Source organism: Lichenostomus cassidix, chromosome 7 (assembly GCF_008360975.1).
Source record: "Lichenostomus cassidix isolate B80296 chromosome 7, HeHo_3.0, whole genome shotgun sequence".
Taxonomy (NCBI): Eukaryota; Metazoa; Chordata; class Aves; order Passeriformes; family Meliphagidae; genus Lichenostomus; species Lichenostomus cassidix.
In genome coordinates this window covers 35,818,278-35,839,749 of record NC_139488.1, presented here as the reverse complement: position 1 = coordinate 35,839,749, position 21,472 = coordinate 35,818,278, and the positions used below count along the sequence as shown (strand labels likewise).

General features: G+C 40.2%; 1 protein-coding gene across 3 annotated transcripts in view; it reads right to left on the bottom strand.

The window, feature by feature from the left end:
• MBD5 (methyl-CpG binding domain protein 5) overlaps positions 1 to 21,472 on the bottom strand; it is a 103,598-nt gene that overhangs the window by 28,952 nt on the left and 53,174 nt on the right. The window contains exons 3-7 of one of the 3 annotated variants that reach the window (XM_085067163.1): positions 16,320 to 16,458; positions 15,512 to 15,626; positions 13,290 to 13,476; positions 10,181 to 10,238; positions 1,657 to 2,341 (exon numbers count right to left, since the gene is read on the bottom strand). In XM_085067163.1, coding sequence (XP_084923289.1) covers positions 1,657 to 1,769 — 113 coding nt within the window. In that variant the 5' untranslated portion in view covers positions 1,770 to 2,341; positions 10,181 to 10,238; positions 13,290 to 13,476; positions 15,512 to 15,626; positions 16,320 to 16,458. The remainder of the gene's footprint in view (positions 1 to 1,656; positions 2,342 to 10,180; positions 10,239 to 13,289; positions 13,477 to 15,511; positions 15,627 to 16,319; positions 16,459 to 21,472) is intronic. The other 2 variants (XM_085067162.1, XM_085067164.1) reach the window with 2 other exon arrangements.

The window sequence follows — 21,472 nt, the reverse complement described above, 5'->3', positions numbered from 1 at the left end:
CAACTGCTGACAGCTGACAGGGAAGCGTCTGTGCTTTACAAGGAGGAGCAAACAGAGAGTCTTTATTCAGCTGGGATCATCTATTCCACTTAAATCATGTCAGATCTTAATATATCCACTAATTTTCCCTGGGATAGCTGTGGAGTCAATATTGTTTGACCTTTCCTTGTCTCCATGAGCGCTGGCAGGGCAGGGAGCAGGTTGTGGAAACTCAATCCTGGAGGATTCAGCTGCCCTGTGGATGCTCCATGGCAGGCAGGAGGTTGGATTATTGGAATTCCACCCTTGCCAAGCAGCTTGTCCTGCTCTGTGCCTTGCACCAAAAAGGAATGGAAAGTCATGCTTTGCTTCATCAGAGCATCTCAGAGAAGGTGAGAAGGCAAGCAGAAATTTCACCAAAGAATAAAAAAATAGGCTGGAAAATTTGGGAAGAGAGCAGGAATAACATGAGCTTCCCCAAAGCTGGAGAAAATGTGTAGAACTTGTCAGAGCTGTGGAAAATGAAGTTCAAAAGAAGGTATATAAAAATACCAAGGCATTCTATGTCCTGCTGTCTGGATAGAGAGAATTTTGGGGAAAAAAAACACTAATCCCCAACTTTTTCTTTCCCACCTGAGGCTGAGGCCCAGAGAATTACAGCTGTAATGAGAAATACAAGGGGAAGGTGGTTTCTCTTTGCCATGGCTATCACTGACACGGCTTGGGTTTGATTCTGCTAATTGGGAACACAAACGAGAAATCCTGGAATGCATCTGATCCTTTATGGTGGTTTAGTGTGAAATTGGAGTGTGCTTTGACTCATTAAGGACTTTTGTATTGGTAATACACAAAATGCTGCGAGGGAGTGGAGATTTTAATCATAGAGCAGTGGAATAAATTTAAGGAAATAACAGACAAATAATCACGTAGACTTGTGTGATGCAAACCCAACGTCCCCACATTTTATAAAGCTAACTTTGATCTTTTTTCCAATAACATTTAATTTAGACTCTCTTTGTCTGAACACATTTATTTAATGGCAATTTCAATGCATTTCTTTGTGACCGTTCCAGGGCAGAGCAAAAAAAAAATCCAATAAGCTAAGAAAATAAACAAATAAAGTACCTAAAACTTTGCATTTAGGTTTATATTCCTGGTTTTTTTTTTTTTTCTGCGTGAGAAATGTGATCCATGAAAGTAACTCTTGCTGGAGAACATCAGTGATAGTGAACATAGAACCTTCATGGGTATTAGAAAATGGGTTTGGAGGTGTTCAGTAGTCACACAACTTAAATTTACTTAGAAAAGAATCACAGAATCATAGAATGTTTTGGGTTGGAAGGGATCTAAAGCTCATTCAGCTCCAATCCCTGCCCAGGGACACTTTCCACTGTCCCAGGTGGCTCCAGCCTGGCTTTGCACATTCCCAGGGATCCAGGGGCAGCCACAGCTTCTCTGGGAATTCCATCCCAGCCCCTCCCCACCCTCCCAGCCAGGAATTCCTTCCCAAAATCCCACCTCAATCTTCCCTCCCTCAGCTTCACAGACCATCTCACACTTCCAGAAGAACATTTTCTCCCCGTTTTTGAGCAGAAGAAACGAGCTGAGTCAGCACTTGACCACAAATCCTGGCCAAAGCTGCACCACACACCAGCCCAGCCCCTGAGGTGACCTTACCTGATGTAGAGAACTCCACTTTGGTCCACCCTCCGCTGCCAACCAACGGGAACTTGCACTGCTGGTGGCCCTCCATCCGTGTCCCCTCCGTCACACTCCTTCCCACCATTCATTTTCCTGTTTCTGGTTATGAGTCTTCAGAGATATCAACAGTAAGGTGATATCCTTTTTCTACATGTCATCCTGGCCTCCCAAAGCAGGCCCTGCAGCACAGCTTTCCCCAAATCCTACAAAGTGCACTGGGAGGCTCCAGCTCAGTTTGAAACCAAGTCCTTAAAAGTGGCCATTTTGGTTAATGAGTCACTTTCCCATTATAATCCACATTAAATATGCAATGTTTAACTCCTTATATATTCATAAGGATGAACTATATAGATAAAAATTAGTGCTTCCAACTTGGGAAAATCATAATTCACCAATCCTTTGTTACCTGTCAGAAAGGAGAATGGGGAAAAGGAGGATTTCTAGTTCAACAGCATGATGGCTCCAAGCTTGATGACTGTCTAAGATAACTTGTATTTTGTGAAAGCTCGTCTCATTTTTATAAATATGAGTCAGATCCAATACCTCCAGGTATTACACCCTTTATATGCCACATTCTTTTTGTTTGCTTTTGATCTTCTGCTCACGATCCAAGTTGTCTTCTTGAGTTTCTTTCATGACTCCTTGGCTCCAATCAAACAGCCTGGAAAACACAGAGGTGGGAAAAGAAACACGTGAGACATTCTCTGTAGTTTTTTCAGCCCAGTTCAGTAGCTCAGGAAGATGTTTACAGCTGCAGCCATTCCCAGAGCTTAAAAATCAAACTTTGAGATGTCAGTGGAACCATCAAAATAAGGCTCAGAGCAAACAGAATCTTGCCAGCATTTTCTATTTATATGAGGATACGACTGAGCTACATCTGAAAAGCTACAAGAGTGCAACTGCTGTTAAATAGTTGATGGACAGTTTGGGTGAATTAAGGGATTTCACTGAATATTTTCACATATGCTTCTGTTCAGAACTATCAGCAGATGACTAAATTAATGCCCTTTAAAAATTGTTTAGAAAGCTGAATGAATTTCATGTGAAGGAAGATGCTTCCAGGCTTTGGTAACATCCATAAAAATGCAAACCTCCTGCATTTCGATTGAATTACAATAATCATCTCCCCCCAAAAAATTGTGCAATAAAAAGGGAAAAAGCTAGCAGCATTGATCTCTGAATATCTAAGAAACAATCTGAATATCCTCAGCAATAATTCCCCCTCAGGATGATTTTCCCTCATGACAGAAGTTGTGTCATTCTCCCAAAAAAAAAGAGTTTTTCAAGCTGACCAGGTGAGCCTTAACTCTTGACAGTGGACATTTTATTAAGGTGAGACAAACATGGAATATGTGATTTAAACAGTAAATACACCAGAAAAAAACCCAACAATCCTAAATTCAAATATAGGATGGCACTGATTGCTGTACCAGTAACATCACCAGGAGGTTTTATTTGCCATCAGGTGTCAATCCTGCCTTATTCCCAACACCAACATCATGCCAACATGTTAAAACATAATAAATGTTACAGACCTGACTGATTTTAATAAGAAAAGGGCTTTTTTTTTTTTTCTTGAAACAAGAAATGGAACATAAAAACATTTCTGCAATAACACCACATTACATCTATATTTAACAGTAATAACAGCTCCTTCCTTCAAGACCACTAAAGGAAGACTACAGAGGCGTAAATATAGTCCTGGAAAATGTTCCCTTAAGTACCCTCATGCAGAACATTCTCTTTAGAAGTGCTGCTTAGAAATGTAAAGTTCAAAATGCTCCAAAAAGGGAAAAAAAAACCCTCACCAGGGTATTTCCAAGCAGGCTGTGGATAAAAGGAGCTGGTTGGACAGAACCCCCTGGACCGAAGGGCTGCAATCTAAGGAACACAGAATTGGTCAAAGGTTGGGATCTGAAATCTAAGAATTGGCCAAAGGTTGGGATCTGTGATCTGGGAGGCTTTTCCCAACCTTGATGACTCCTTGATTTCAGATTTCCTGCAGGATGGAGGTTTCTGGAACAGCCTGGCACTGCTCTGCAGGGATTTGGTTCCACTTTGCCAGGATGGAATCCTTGGCCAGCCACAAGTGGGGAAGGGACAAGGAGCCTGAGGAGCTCCTGTTCCCAAAGGTCACAGTGGTGACCTTGTCATGGCTCCTATCAAACCAATCCACCCTTTAATCTCCCAGGCTGCAACACAGAAATAGGATTTGGAGAGCTCTTGGCACTGCTTCAGGGCTTGCTGAGGTTTCCAGTGCAGAAATTTGGGGGTTTGAGTGGTTTTATCCTGATTAAGGAGGGAGCAGATGAGGTTTCATCCAAAGCAGGCCAGAATTCACCTTATTGCTGAAAGCTGCACTGGCATTTTTACTGTAGGTCCCATGGAAGGCTAGAACAGGTAAATAATTTCCCTGCTATTCTGAATTAATTGAGAATTAACCTTCTGCAATGCAATAAAATCAGAAAATATTGGAAACACTGGGAGCACACAGTGCAGGGGAAGTTGCTCATGTCTCAGCCCAGCCTTGCTGTGGCTCATGTTGCTGTTTTAGGGCCATTAGGAGCAAATAATACCCAGCAAATGCTTATTTTTGCAAGGAACAAATTCAAGTAACCTTGTATTTCTCCAGGTTCTGCAGGGCCCTGCCTCAGCTCCCATTCCACCTCCACCACGAGATTATCACCATCTAATCAGATCAACCTTTGTCTGTACTGCACCTGGAGAGAAACAGGGCTGAAAACAGCTAAAAAAGTCACTGAATTGTTTCTTCTGTGGACAGGATTTAAATATTTTTTAGGAAAAAGAGAAGGGATGGGATATTGGGGAGAAATTCCTGCCTGTGAGGATGGGGAGGGCCTGGCAGAGGTGTCCAGAGAAGCTGTGGCTGCTCCTGGATCCCTGGAGGTGTCCAAGGCTGGGTTGGATAGGGCTTGGAGCAGCCTGGGATAGTAGAAGGTGAGGATTAGAGGATCTGGAATTCCATGAATCTAAATTCCATTCCCCTCCAGGAACAAAACCACTTCAACCCCTCATGCCCTAGGCAGGAGCAGTGACCAGAGCTATTCCCAGCTCCCAAATTTCACCTGTTCTGTGGGATTTCCTGTGCTGGGAGGACACCCTGAGGTGCCTGGGTGTGATGAGATCCAGCAAACAGGGCTAATGCTCCCCAGGAGTTTCCTAGGACACCCATAATCCCTGTTTTATAGGGAATGCTCATGGAAGTGAGATGTTTTTCCCTAAAATCCAGCCCAGTTCCATGTGGATTTCCATGAAATGAAGGCCTCAGTCCATGCAGGAACCTCTGCATGTTGTTTAGGCATGAATAGCACAGGTTAAGAGGTGCTCATCCATGTTTTTCCAACAAAAATTCATCACTAAACCACCCACGGAAAGTTCTTGTGTGTTATTGTATTTAATTAATTTAATAACATCAGATAACTCAAACCTCTGCTGGTCCAGAGGTTTACAGCTCAACAGGACAAGAGAAAAAAGCCTCAAGCTGTGCCAGGGGAAGGTCAGGTTGGACATCAGGAGGAATTTCTCCATGGAAAGGGTCGTCAGGCATAGGAACTGCCCAGAAAATGGTGGAATCTCCATCCCTGCAGGTGTCCAAGGAATGCCTGGAGGTGGCACTGAGTGCTCTGGGCTGGGGACAAGGTGGGGATTGTCACAGCTTGGATGGGTTGGGAAGGCTTTTCCAGCCTCAGGGATCCTGGGATTCCAGGCTGCAGAGCCCCCAGTCTCCTGATGTACCACCTGCCCCTTCCCCATCCTGTCTGAAGCACTTTGGACTGGGATGCACAGGAGTTGCATTTTGGAGCAAATCCAAAGCATTCTGGACACTGGAATGTATCCAAAGACCTGATTTCCATCAGCCTATGGAATAAATCCTTCCCCTCTGTAATCTAACAGCTCCAGACAAGTGCTGTTATCTCAGCACCAGGAACACAACTTTCCACATCGAAACCAGTGCCTGCTTTCTTCCCCGTGCCAGCACATGATGTTTGGATTTGTTTGGCAGTCCAGTTCCATTACAATAGCCTTCAAAAGGTTTCACTGGAGAACTATGCAAAACTACACAGAATTCTTCCCCCCTTTAGCCCCCTCGACCCCTTCAACCGCACGGAAAATTTCTCCTTCATTTTCACATGCTGCAAGTGTGGTTTCAATTTTTAACAGGACTCTCACCCCTTTTTGAAATGTTGGATTTCAGGCAGCTTTTTCTGAATATTTGCTTTCACAATTTTTTAGTCAAGTGGGAAATTAGAAAACTTGATACGACGTAAAAAAGAAATTTAAATGAGATGCTAATTGTCTGGATTCCGATCTGTTACATGTGAGATGAGTAATATTTATTTTATTAGTAAGTGGACATTGAGCCAGTCAAGACAAATTTCCACAGGTTGATGTTGCAAATTATGGAATCATGGAATGGTTTGGGTTGGAAAGACCTTAAAGCCCATCCAGTTCCACCTCCAGGGACACCTTCCACCACCCCAGGTTGCTCCAAGCTCTGTCCAACCCTCTGAGTAATCAATCTTTTCCTATTAAAATATAACCTAAATATCTCCACTTCTTCTCCCTTGTCCTCCAATTTTGATGTTCCATTTTTTACTTCCATGAAGTTTTAGGTGCCCAACAATCTCTATGGATCACAAAGAGGCTCCACAAGTCCTGCCTGCCTTTCTGAGGCACAAATCCCATTTTTCCTACCTACAGAATAGCCACATTTTGGATTTGAAGCTTTGCAAACACTTGGAACAAACACCAAACACTGCTTAGAGACACAAATTACAATCTAATTTTCGAGGCTTTCCTTCCTAGCACTGAAAAACCTCCAAAATGAGAAATGCTCTCAAATCACAGTCTTGGGGTTTCAGAACTCATAAGAAATTTCAGCTTCTTAAAAAGCATCACTTTCAAAGCACTCAGCGAAAAGGAGTTTTTATTTAGTTACCACTTGCACATTATTAATCTGTTTAAGTCTATCAAAGCAATTAGCCAGGATTCTCCTGTATCATCTAATTAGATCCAAATGTTGCATCACTTTTTGGGAATGCTCTCCCCGTTGGAAAAGCAGCATTCTCCTGACTAATTAGATCAGTGGTGAATACTTGATGAGCACCTATTTTTAGGGCAGTGATTCAACAAACAAAAGTGCCTCAAGTAGGAAGGAAACCTTCAGTCCTGCAGGGTTCTCTTCCTGGGGTTGAGTCCAGGGCCAGGGAACAGCTGTGCGTGTGATTTACTCATGATTTACTCATGGTATACTCATGATATACACATGATGTGCACATGATATCATGATATACATGCTATACTTATGATCTACTCATGATATACGCATGACATACATGATATACACATTATATCCTCATGATATATAAGTGATATCCTCATGATAAACATGATATTCTTATGATATATGCATGACTTACTCATGATATACACATGAGTTCCTCATGATATACACATGATTTAGTAATGATAAACTCATGATAGACACATGATATAAACATGATCTACTCATGATATACTCATGATATCTACGTGATTTACTCACGATATACACGACATCCTCATGATCTACTCACGCTATGCACATGATTTACTAATGATATACTCATGCTAGACACACGATGTATACATGATATACACATGATATAACCATGGTACACTCATGACTTACTCATGACATACACATGATCCACACGATATACTCATGATATATCTATAACATACTCATGACATACATATTATATACTCATGATACACTCATGACACACACATGATATACTCATGATCTACTCATGATACTCATAACACGATATACTCATGATATACCCATGACACACACATAACACACAGGACATACTCATGACACACACAATATATACTCATGACATACTCATGATATACTCATGATATACTCCAACTTCCAGGCTGCAAACACATCTCACTTGTAAACACAGAGTATTGAGACTATTTTGCCACAACCAGAAAATGGCTCTGCACTGAAAGACTTAATTAAAATGGGAATTTTTAATTGCCCCAGTGCCAGGTCAGTTTGTACCAGTCCAGCCACCTTGGATATTGAGTTATTTCCAACTTTTAAAAGAGTTTTTATGGCTATAACAAGGTTGATGTTCTCTTATTTTATACCACCTTTGACGCTGCGGAATATTTTTTTGATTGGAATTTAAGCACTCTACAAAATGATTCCCTGCAGGTGTCCCAGGAGTTCCTGAATGTGGCACTCAGTGCTCTGGGCTGGTGACAAGGTGGGCACTGGGCACAGCTGGGACTCAGTCTGGGAGGGTTTTTCCAACCTGGATGATTCCCTGGCAGCCATTTGGTTGAATTCACCCATAAACAGCAAAAACCCACATTCTGGGCCACTGTCCTGCTCTTAGGGTGCTGTTAATTAATCAGATAGAAATTTTATATTTCCCACCAATGTCCAGGGAAAAATCAGAATATCCTCAGTTTAGGAGATTGAATTGTGCCAATAAAGCCACCCAAGGGAGCTGGGAAGGAGCAGATTCCTTCAGCAATCCTTATGGAAATCACCAATCCCTGAAACTCCTCCCAGCAGGACTTCTAACTCATCTTCCTCTGCAATTCCCACAGTTGGGAGCAACTCAGGCTGCCAGTTCCAGTGAAAGAATGGATAAAATCATTCCTCTCCAGATACAGAGAATCTCTGAAAAGCTTTGCACAAAAAAATTAAAAAAATATTTTGTTTCTAACCCTCATCCTTGGCCATTCACAATGGATTTAAATCCACCCCATGGAAGGACAGCCAGGAGTTCAGATGCTCTTCCAAGCCTTCCACCACTTTAATTTTTTTCTTTCCAAGGGAAATAGGTCAAAACTGTGCATGTGAGACAGACAGACAGACCTACTTTGTGTCAGCACAGTGACAGCACTGGGATTTTTTATAAAATTCAGGCTAATACTTGGTATTCACCAGAAATCAACTCAGAATGATATCACTGTTATCCAAACCTTTCCTAGGGAATATTATTAAATGGAATATTACTGAGCAATGTGTTAATGAGAAGTGGAGAAAGTTTACATCCACTTTATTTGAGGGGAATTTGGATGAAGAAATGAGGAATTTTCTTTCAATTTTCATGTTTCAGGCTTCCAATAAGCTGATATTATTCAGTCTGGTTCTATAATGCTTTTATAATAAAGATTATATGAATTTGAGGAATCTTTGATGTCCTAAAATATCTAATAAACAGATGCAGAAAATGAGGGGGAAATAACTATTTGTAAAAAGTGTTCAGTTCTTCTGTACATGATTGACATAGAGGTTACTGGGGAAATGGAAATTTGGGAAAATAAAGATTTAATTTAAAAGAAAAAAAAATATTTGAATGGAACTCTTTCAAAACCTGACCATGAAAATCCAATTAAATTTTAGTCAAGCAATTAAAAAATCAGGAAAAAAAATCAGATTCCTGGGAATCTGGGGAAAGGCTCCGAGCCCTGGAGTAACAATTACTGAATAACTCCAGACCTCCATTAATTTTAAGACCAAAAATTAAGCAATAAACGGCAAAAATGGAACCCATCCTCCCATATTTTCAAAGCAGAAATCTCAATAAACAACACAATCAAACACCTGAAGTTGAGGACGAAGCACTAGCTCCATAATTTGAATAATTCAGCCCGAGTTGCTGTGCAAGGCAATGTCAGAACTGCAGCAGGATTGCAAATTAAACCCACAAATTATGCTTTTGTGCCAAAGTAGTAATCATGTGATTGTGCTATTTTTAGACCTTTGGAATTTTTTCTCCAAATGCTCTTTTTTTCCAACTGTTTACTGAATGACGTAGCTCTGCTCAGCAATTTCCCTGGTGAAAATATACTGAAGGTATTAAAAAATATATATATGGGAAGAAGAAAAGAAAATCAGGTCTTCAGACACCTTAATGCAAACCCTCCTGCCTTGTGTGGAATAAATGGAATAATGTTGGAGAGTCTGGATTGCCTCTGGACCCTGGGATGCTACAAATCTGATTAATTAGCAGATAATTACTTACTCATTGAATGTATAAATATTTGGAGAATTTGGCCCCACTATTTTATTTGAGAATTTTCTCTGTTTTCTTAAAAAAAAAAAAAAGGATGAAGAAGTTCAAGGATATTTAAAAAAAAAATCGGTTTTAATCCTTTTAAATGCCAACTATTTCTTTCTTGCTGGAGCAGAGATTTATTAGTTACAAGTTTAATCATTTTTAAATCAATCTCTAGGAGGATTTGTATACCTGACCTTTCCCTTTTTCCTACTCACTCTGCTCTCAGTCAGCTCTTTCCTCAACTCACCATTGGGTTTTAAAATATTCTTGCTCACCCTGCCATGAAAACATCACCTTGGTTTTGTTATTTAAAAGCTATGAAACCACTAAAGCCCACCTAAAATATTTTTACATTTATTAATTAACAGTAGGGCAAGGGATTGGAATAAAACTGAGAAAATCCTGACCTTTTTCCTCATTAAGCTTTAGATTGAAGGTGGGTCTGTTCATCTTGTTCACTCCAAGCTGGAAAAGAATGATAAACAAAGTTAAAAAAAGAAAATAAGTTTAAAAAGTTTTAAAAAAGTTAAAATATGAACAAAGTTAAAAAAGAAAGTTAAAACAGAAAATAAGCAATAGTGAGCAACACACTCCACTTAGAACGGTGAGATTTCAATATTCAATGACTCTTAATTATTTCTTCATATTTATAATCACTCAGAAAGGTTTCTTGGGATATTATTTCTCCTTTGAAACTGTGAAATAACTGTTTCTGCTCCCTATTTTGTTGTGAAACATTCCTTGGAGGGGATTTGCCACCCAAAAATGACGAATTTCTGGTACCTGGTGGTGATGCTCAGCTCTGCCCTGCCAGGCATCCCCGGCTTTGCTGGGAAAAACCTGATTTTCCTGCATGAGAAATACCCCAAAGCAGCCAGAAAAGGTTTGATTCTCTTCAGAAGGAGCTCAACAAAAGGGTGAATCACAGGCAGGCTTGACAAGCATCAGAGAATTCCACCAGCTCATCAAAGCAGGGAAAAGACAAATGAGAGTGAAGCCCAGAGGCAGCCAGAAATTCAAACCATGTGGCCCTTGAAGGAGGCAGAACATCCAAGAGTTGAAGAACAAAGCTCCCAAAAAGATAAGAGCCTGGAAAATGCAGTGTTCATCCCAGCTGAAGGACAATACACACAGCCAGCTCCTAACTTAGAGCTCCAACAGCTCTTTAGTCTCTGAAAATGCCCCAAAAATGGCTCTGGAATTGCCTAGTGGAGGTATTGAGGATGTTGTGCTGCAAAAAGGGAGTTGGTGGGGAAGATGTGGGCAAAGAAGCACTCAGGCAGCTCTTCATCACAACATATGGAACGTTTTTCCTCCAGGTATTTATTGCTCATGTTCCATTTCATCCCCTGGACTCCTGAATCCAAGGAAATCCGTGGGCAACTTCCAAAGGATGCTGAACCCCAACTTCACTCCATTTGAAATAAGAGCTTTTCAAAGCATTTTGTTTAAGAAAATGAAGTTGAGTTTTACTGCACACCTTCAACTGAAGTTTGTTGTTAGGAATAGAAGAAGTTTGCAGGGAAATGAGGCAAAGCTAATCCCAAAATTAACATGACAGAATTAGAGAAAGTGAGGATGTGAATGAAGAGAGATCTCAGCAGAGCAAAACGCTCAGCCCTTGGCCAGTGGGAGGTCAAAATTACATCTGAAAGCTCCTTTTTGGTGTGTCTTAAAAAGTTTCCTGAGAGTTATAGGTAAAATATCCCAGTTTTTCATCCATCCTTGCAGTCAGAGATGAGGTAAAACAAAAAACCCCCTTGGCCTGTTTTTCCATCTATCCTAAATTATACTTTGTGCAAACTGAACTTGCTTTTTTTTTTTTTAACCTACAGAGCAACCCCCACCATTGCTTTGATAAAACCCTCTTATCTCTTTTTTCTGCCCATCCTACAGTGTTCTCTTTTTTCCCTACAATAAACAAACCCAACCCTTTCAGCTGTTCTTGAGGAGCTCTGATTTCTAAATCTGGCACGGGCTGCTTGCTCTGCTTTGCATTCCTCTGGCTAATACCAACTTCAATGGCATTTATTTATTGGCATTTAATAAATAGAAATTAAATATATATATTTTAAAGTGTTGTTTTAATGATAAATAGAGAATAAATATTTTTATATTTTAATTTTTTTTAATTATAAGGACAGGTCCAGTACTGCAAAACACCTCCTGCCTTTGATCTCACCAAGTGCAAACAATGCCAAGGAAATCTGAGATATTTTTAAGGAGTGAGGAGATTCCTAAGGAAGGAGAATCTCAGAATGTTTGGGTTGGAAGTGACCTTAAAGCTCATCTCACTCCACCTTCCACTGTCCCAGGTTGCTCCAAGCTGGCCTTGGACACTTCCAGGGATGGGAAATCCACAATTTCTCTGGGAATTCTGTGCCAGGGCCTCTCCACCCTCACAGGGAAGAGGAGATTGCCCTAAAATTCCACCAAGCAATTTCGGTAGCTCTTGTGGCAGTTCTCCCCAGTCAAAGGGACAGCTCTCTAAAAAAGGATTCCAAATGAGTTGGGAACATCAAGGATTCTGTGGGAATTCTGCACACATCAGTTCAGAGGTGATAAGGCAGAATTCCACATTTCCTCTGAAGAAAAAAAGTGCTGATAAGAATGAAAATATCCTTAAACCCCTTATTTTGACCCAACAAACATTGTTTTTGCACAGCCACTCCAGTGACTCACTAAGATCCCCAACACTCTACTGTAGATCAACATCACTTTATTCAGCAATAAAAACCACACACATTCCTTCAACTGGGCCACTTCAGATTAGGGATCTCTTCAGCCTTTTCTGGAGGGATTTAAAAAAGCTTTGGAGAAATCTTAAAGCTATGGAATTAGCCTGGTATTTATAGCTCCGTTTCCAAGCGTGTTCTTTGAGCTTCCTAGGACGTTCTTTCTCCCCATCTGCTGGTTGTTGACATGGGATAACCTTGCATTTTGATGATGAGAATCTATAAGAATAAGAGCATTTGATTTGATATTGTGCTGGAGAGCTCTGGCTCGGTCTCAGGCAGCTCCACTTTGCTACTACAACATCATGCAGGGCAGGAACGGTGCTGCAGATTTTCCAACACACACAACTGGAGCTCTATTGTTCACTCATGTCAAAATATATTACTCCCAATGGTGACTAATGCTCCATGTGAATCACAGCAGCACAAAATGGTGGTTTTCTCCCCATGCCAATGCTGTGTTTCACATGCTGGTTGAACACAAGCTGGTAAATCGAGGTCAAGAAAGATTTTTTTTTCTTTGTTCTCTTATCAGGAAGGTCCATGTTTGGGTGCACTGTCTACCTTTCACCAAGGTAGGTGGAAAAACTGCTAAACTGTTTGCTTTTCCACTTCAGCACCATCAAATGTTGAAGATTCCTGATCTTCTGCTTATTTTTTTAACGTTGCCTCGAATATTTTCTCTCCAAACTTCGCCGCCGCGGCGTAAAACCACCAAAAAACAACCAAATCAAAAGTTTCTCAGCTCAACAAATACATTGTTTTACTTCAGAATACTCACCTACATTGCTTCTCATGGTCTTGCTTCAAGTTATCTTGGGGATCTTTGAGGCTTTTTTAGAATTCCTGCTGCACTTTGAGCTTGGCTTTAGACAGTCTCCTGTGGTGCTGATGGGCTATGTCCATTGGGGTTGGCTCCTTGCCTCCCTCCACCCCTCATCTGAGGAACTCCTGCACCCCTCTCACATCTGTTGGCAGAATTACAGGATTGCAATTAAAACAACGAGGCAAAGGCTTGAATTGCACTTTTCTTGATTGCTCTGTAAGCCCTTACACAATTACTTTGCAGCAGAAACAAAAAGTCCTGTTTGGTTTGAAGGAATGGCTTTGACTGGAGCTGAAATGCCTTTTGAGTTGTACTGAGCCACACTAAAATCCTCCAAGACAGGAATTTGGGTTTAAAGGGTTGTGATGTACAAAAGGCCTCAGTGGTGGAGAAGGTTCCAGAAGCATCACTGATGAGGTATAAATGAGTTTTGGCTCAGGCAGAGGGCAGTGGGGAACTCGCAGCTGGAAGAGCACCAGTTGGATCATGGAATCCCAGAATGGTTTGGGATGCAAGGAACCCTAAAGATCAGCTGATCCCATTCCCTGCCATGCCAGGGACACCTCCCACCAGTCCAGCTTGCTCCAAGCCCTGCCCAAGCTGCCCTTGGCTCCTCATTCCCTACCATCTGCCTGTTCCTGAGCCAATTCCATCCTCCCCATGCTGCTCCAGAGGCTCAGTGGCTCCAGCCCTGCTTGCCCTGCTGGGATCCCTCTGACCCCACCAGCCAACATTCCCCAACAGCATTCCCAGGACATGGAGATAATTCATTGGATTCTGCTAGAGGTGAGATGGATTGGAGCTCATTAGGTTGAAGGCATATCCCAAAGAGTTAAGAGTTGGGCATCAGATTCACAATTATTGGGGATTTCACAGTTTTTTCAAAATAATTCCTCATTAAAACCAAATGCAACATCGATGATTTTTGAATAGAATATTGAAAGAATTTGTTCTGATTTTCCAATGCCTCTCTGGAATCTCTTTTAAAGCCATTTATCAGCACAGCAAAGGTCTGGGGTGTTGTTCAAACCTTCTCCTGTCACAGAAAACCCTGATACAAAATGGGAATGAAAAATTCCAGATAAGCCCAACAAAAAGGGTACAAACACAAAATGGACAAAGTGCACTGGCTGGGAACCCAAATACAGCATTTCATGTGATTACTAAAATATCTTGGTGAAGTTTAGAAGCAAAAAGACTTTAGAGACACCACTGATTTCATCAGTATCCCAAATTTAACTGAGTTTTCAATTGGTCTTCCCAATTTAAGGGCAAAACTAGGGTCCAGCATTTTGTAACAATGGGTGTTAATGACTCTTGCTTGTCTCAAACTGCATTTAGAATCATTTTTTTCACATGGAAACAATTTAAAAGAAAAATGATTAACTCTGTAAAGTTCTTCCCAATCAGTATCACTTTGAAAATTACACCCTATAAAATTATAAATATATATTTAGATTTTCTTAAGCACTGAGACACAAGAAAACTTCCACATTGAAGCTCTACAGAGCGTTTACCTGTTCTTTCTATTGAGTACTAGCAAGGAACAGAAATTATTGAATATACAGATATTATTGAATGGAAGTACTTCAAAACATGACCATTTAATGCAGGTTATTCACATAATTATGATTTATCTTTACAGCAACAAAACAAATAGAAGGATGGTATAACCTACCATGAAAGAATTTGCATAAAAATATATTTTAGATCATAATTCCACTATGGATCTAACATGCTTCACATAAAATTATTTATTAATCTTTAAACACATTGCAAGGTATTGATAAGAGATATTTTTATGAAGAATTCCCCTGGAGCATAGAATGCTAATCACAGCAACCACTGCAAAACTGTAATTTACTGGAAACAATTCCAATAGATGGATGAAAGAGCCCAAGAATAAAACCTAAGTCAGAGCAGGGCTTAAAAAATCTGGGTCACATGGCCAGAGCTAGGGCTGGAGGAGCAGCAGGGAAAGAAGATTCCTCTAAAGGCCTCAGAAATCTACAGCAAAACATTAGAATAATTCATTTCAATAAAGAACCTGATTTTTTAATTTATCAAAATTAAATAACGGTGATAAATTAATGATAAAATCATCTGTACTGAGTGTATGGTAATGGATTTACACAGTGACTACAGAATTTGGGGTTTTTTTTTTTAATTCCACTCACCTCCCTAACAATAAACTTCCCAAAAAGTTGCAGAAATCCAGTGGGGACTTTATTTCTGGGGAAGACACATCTGTTTTTTCAGAGCCTTTTGCTGTCTCCTTCCTCTGTGAGCTTCCTATTTACATAACAACTCTGTGCTAACAGATTAAAAAAATCCTGTCCCCATCTAATCTCTCCAGATACAAACAATATTCTTCCAACTACAGTAGCTGGTGCATCTAAAATTAAAGATATCTTTTATGAGGAACCATGAAAAATACCAAAAACTGTTATTCCACTAAGAGAAACATAATGAACTTTTTAATTGTGTGCTGTCACAAACGAGTAAAAAAGAGGGTGGCAGACAGCCAGTTCTCTTTTTACTTTAGCTGGGTTTGAAATGCATTTCTCCTAAATCAAACAACTTGATTAGTGGCTGTTTTTCAGGTTATTTTTCTTATTTACCAATCCTCCAAAACCTGATAATTCCAAATTAGAGCCATGGGCTCCATGCAGGAAAATAACAGCAGCAGCTTGGAGAGCTGCTTGGGAGCAGCCAGTTCTGTCTGATTTTCCTTACAGTAATTGGTATTTTTTATTTTGTTAGGTGGAAAAGTCATATGAAATTCTATTTATCAGTTGCATTGTCTTTCATTGCTGAGAAATCCCAGAATGCCAGAGTGGTTTGGGTTGGAAAGGACCTTCAAAATCATCCCATTCCCACCTCTCCCAGTATCCCAGGCTGCTCCAACCTGGACACTTCCAGAGAATGGGAATCCTCAGCTTCCCTGAGCTATCAGAAAGAGAAAAAAATTGAGAATTCACCTACCTGAAATCAGGAAGACTGGTGGGTGTGGATCCCCCAGGGTTTGGTGGATGTCAGAGCTTTTGGGAAGAATTAAAGAAGTGCTGTTTCTTCAAGTGTTTGTGGTTTTTTGCCCCTTTTGTTGCGATGAAGTCTCTTCTTCCTGCAATAAAACACAGGTTGGACTGAAAGGGGATTTGCAGAAAGGCAAATTATTCCTGATTTCCCTCTGGAAGGATCTCTGTCTTCACTGCTCATAAACACAGAATTGGGAGAATTCCCTACAGTCCACAGCAGGGTCCAGGTCTGGCTGTATCCTCCATGGTTTTACACTTGCTGAGGATTTCAGGCTGTAAAAACAAGAGCCCACACAGCTGGAGAAGGGAGAAAAGGACTTGAAATTGAGATATTCTTGAGAGGATCCACCGCAAAACTCCAGAGAACTAAAATAGCAAAAAGACGCCCAGTTTTGCTTATTTATACACACATCTCTTTTTATACACACTCACACCCATGGACTTCTATAGAAATTAATATAAAACCCCCCAAAGTAGCTTAGAACCATTGAAAAGTAGGTTATAGACTTGGAGACTTTATTTTTTTCCCCAAATGCCTTGAAGATTTTCCCCTTAAACCAAAGAGAACTCGGTGACTTGAACAAGTGATGGCGAATCGCAACCTCAGCCTAAGCAAAGCCTGGAATTTAATTTTATTCTTATAACCAGCATGAAAAGTGGGTGAAAATACACATTTTTTGTGCATGGTTATGCTGGGAGTAACCACAGAGCTCGCAGGATTTTCAGGTTTCCCCAATTCAGACTCAATCCTCAGCAGAAAACCTGAAAACTCGAATTACACCAGATTTTTTCCTTACTCCTCCATTCTCCTGGAGTTGGAGGGAATCCCTGAGCAGGGAATTCCTGAGGTGCACAACTCATCCCTGTGCTCCAAGGCTGCTCCCTGTGCCGCTGCTGGCTCAGCTCAGCCAAGGGAGCCGATTTGGGTATTTTCTACTGGATTAGTCTTAACCCAGATCCTTCCCTAATCCCTGGGGCTGCAGGAATGCTGGGGCTGGAGCAGGAAGGAGTGGCACAGGGGCAGGAAGGAGGAATTCCAAGTGGGGAGAGCAGCAGCCACTTGGAGAAATCCAGGAGGTTTGCTCATTTGATTTCTGAGCCTTGCAGCACTGGAAATATCTTCTCGCGGTTCAGGGGAGCATCTCAGTAAATTAATATTTTAAATAAAAGCAATGTTTAGCTGTTTGCAGCTTCCTAATTCTAAATTTGAACTGTTGTAATGGCAAAGAGCAAGGGGAGTGTCTCAAAAACCTGACTAAAGCCACCCTAAAGCTGTTGGGAACAATCACCTCCCCTCCTCACTGATTAGAATTCCCATCCATAATCCGAATATTTGCTAGACAAGGAATCTGGAGAAAACCAAGTTAAAGCAGAACAGATGGCAGAGGAAAAAAGCAGCAGCAGCTATCCCACCTTCCAAAGGTACCTTTGCAGGAACATATGGCTTTTTCCTGGGCTTTTTTGTATGACAACAAGTTGGCCAGAGGAACAGAACTTCAGAAATGAACTGTAACTGCCTAACAACACCAGGGAGCATGTGAAACACAGGAGAGCTCAAAGAAATGCCATGAAAACAGGCAGGTCTTGCTGAGAAGTGGATTCAAAAATCAGCTGTAAGGCTAACAAACTATCACATTTCTTTAAAATACGTGATATGTTGTTACAAATATAAAATTCAGATAAATTTCCTTTATGTGTGTGATATATATATATATATATAAGAGTAACATGCTAACATATTTACTTAACATATGTGATATATAGATAAAAGTAACATTTTTCAAAGGTTTGGCAATGCTGTCATTCGAGTGGCTGTTGTTTTGAGCACATAAGAAGGGACTTTATCTATTTTTTGTGTCTCCTGTTACAGGAGGAAGAAAAAAAAAAAAGGAGTTTTAATTTGCACGAGTTAAAAAATCAGACAGCAGTTTAGTCAATATCTCAATCCTGATATTTCCTCCTATCTCAAGCTGATATTTCCATGGAAAGCCTCTGCCTGCTTTGAACATTCTCCACATTTTATTCAAGTTCATACTCAAGATTTAGACCCAAAAAGTCTGGAGAATAAAAGTCTCTCCCCCAATCACCCATTCCAATTTATTTCAGTTTTGTCAAAACATCTTAGAATTAAAAATTGATGAATAATTTAAGAATTGTTTTCATTCATCTGTAATGCAGCACTTGGAAAACTTGATTTGTTTCCCTCAACCTCTCTGCATACCTGGTGTACAAATATTGCTATTTTCTGCCTCACAATGGAAATGTAATCAACTTTTCTCCTTCGCTGGTCTTTAATTTAATATAGAGATAACTGAGAAACTGATGAGAGCTGAGCTGATAAACACAGAATTTGAGGTCTGTATAATGCCCATTTGTCTTTTCTCCTATTGCTCCCAAACCAAAGTTGCTAAAGGTACACAAGAACGAGTTAGCAAAAAATTTAGGAGTTATTAGCACCAACTGACAAAGAATTGATTTTTTCAATCTCAGAACCCCAGAATGTTTGGCTGAAGGGACTTTCAAGCCCATCCAGTCCCATTTCCTTCCGTGGGCAGGAACATCTTCCACTGGCCTGGAATGCTCAGAGTCTCTCTGTAGTGTCTCTACCTGAGCCTGATCACACAAAATAGAAATATCCCCAAAAAAGTGAAGACATTGGGTAAAATAACCCAAACAGGAGAGAAAAACAATTGTCACAATTGTCACAATTGTCTGCCACCTCACTGTCCCCTTTTCCTGCTGCCCCTCCAGCTGCTCCTCACACTGCTAGAACAAACCTTCTATATGAAACAGTTCACTCAATCCACCAGAATATCTTCATTTCTCTGCTCTGACTCCGTTATTTCTATCAATATATTTGTGCTGAGCCCCAGATCAGAACTTTTTGCATTTCCCCAAAACCACAGCATTACCAACTCTATAATATTTGGATAAATATATCCACAGCATAAGGAGAAGGAAAGGACACCTGGACTTTCAGATGAATTCTTATCCCAAAGCCCCAAACTCATTAGGAGAGAAGAAATTCCATGCAGCAACAGTTTATATTTCTGCCTCATGACACTTTATCATCACATAATAAAGTGTCTTCTTTTAGACATGACATTCTGCCATTGTTTAAAGTGAAAACCTCCCAAAAGAAAACAACGTAAACTTCTCCAAACTGTGCTCCTTCTTATTTAAAAATTCTTGGCACCAAATCTCCATCACTGGCAAATCTTGATTATTTTAAACTCCCTTGCAGGGCAGATGCTGGGAGGAGACTCTGCTCTGGATTCAGGATGCAAATGGTGGCAGAAGAATCATCCTGAAACTGGCAAAGTTGAGAAAATCCAAAATGAATTTGCACAGAGAAGGAATTTCACCCCATTTCCATCCCTGCCTGCTCCAGGCTGCCTCTGTCGTTGTTGCTCCACTTCCTCCAAGTAGTTCTTTCAAAGTGATGCTGCTAATTAGTACAACTAATTGTCCAATTCATTGATAAAAGTATCAGGATGGTGTTGGAATATTCCCTGGGCACAGAACTCCTACAGCAGAATTCAGCTGCTGGATTTCTGATTCTATTCTTGCTGAGGTTAATAGATGGTTTCCCACTGAGTTTTAATATAATTCACATTGGATCACTCCTGAGTCTATATTTATATAAAAATGCCCTACTATTGCAATCTGTTTGATCATTTTAAAAAGATCCATCTTATTTATTCAGAAATAGAGAGCAAAATTCTACCAAAATGAGCTTTCAGAAAGCTTTGAGGGATTTTATGAAGTCTGGTTTTAAGTTTTTCTACGTAAATGGTACTAAAAACTCAAATATTCCTCTGATTTTTAGAAATATGTATCACAACAGCACAAAGGCCAAAAAGAAATGTTAAATATTATTAATGACAAATGTACCAAATGTCACTGGGGAAAAGCAGAGTAAAAACAAGGATTTCAAGGTGTCAAGGTGTTTGACAGCAAGTCAGCAACAGGAATAACTAAACCCAGATTTCTAATGACACAAAAGTAGAAATTGAAGGATTTTCACATCAGCAGAGCACACAGAGGAAAAGGATCTGAGCACAATTTTCATTTGGTTAAACGTAAATTTGCCTTTTTTGTCACAGAATTTTATATAAAGTTTTCTCTATGACCAAAATAAAACCTTTGCAAACCAAAGGAACTTCTAATATACAAGTTGAACACTTGCAATTGCTTGCAAGTTACCTTAAGAATTAAATACTATTAATTTTATAATTAAAATGGAAGTGTAACAACATTACAGCCTCACAATTTTGCATGGCTCTAAGAACAGAGGATTGCAAAATGCCAATTTAATGACTGAATTTTCCCTCCTTCACAGAAACCACAATTAAAGTGTCCCAGTTCCTTCATTCTCAGCCTGTTTTTTCACACTTTCTGGCTTCAGGCATAACAAAAGATGAAATGTCTGACCCCTGAAGTTTTTGTTTCCTCTCCTGTGCTGGCAAACTTCCTTAATTCAAAGGTCTGGCAGGAAGGAGTTAATGGGAGCTTTCAGATGAGAGATTTCATCTCCCAAAAGAGAATCTGAGACATTCATTCAAGGAGAAAAACTCGAAATTCCTCCTGAATTAAGTCAGATTGGAATTGATGGGACAATCAGAACTCGGGGAAAATTGAGAAAATTTCAATCTGCTTTTTTTTGAATGTGGAAATGCGACAACCAAACCTAAACCTGAGACCTAAAATCACCCCAAATGTGAAAACCTGCTTTTGCCCTCCCTTTGGACAAAGGTGATCAACAAATGTGAGGAACAGGATCTTCACTTGAGCAACCAAAGGCTTAGAGAATGTCAACAAAACATGGTCTTGAACATCAAGATAAAATAAAGCCACTCTGGAAATGGCACCAGAGCATTAGAAAATGCTTATTTTAGCTGCTGCTCCATTGCAGAGAACAGATGGAAACATTTCGTTTGGGCGACAAGAATTATTCCTCAATAATTCAATAATTTCTCCCTAATACCAAGACAGCCTGAAAAGCAGGAAGAACATCTTGAATTTTCCATGAACTGAGATCTGTTCAATCTATGGGGCTTTTTTAACACCATCAGTGGTAAGATTTTCAATCAGTTGAGT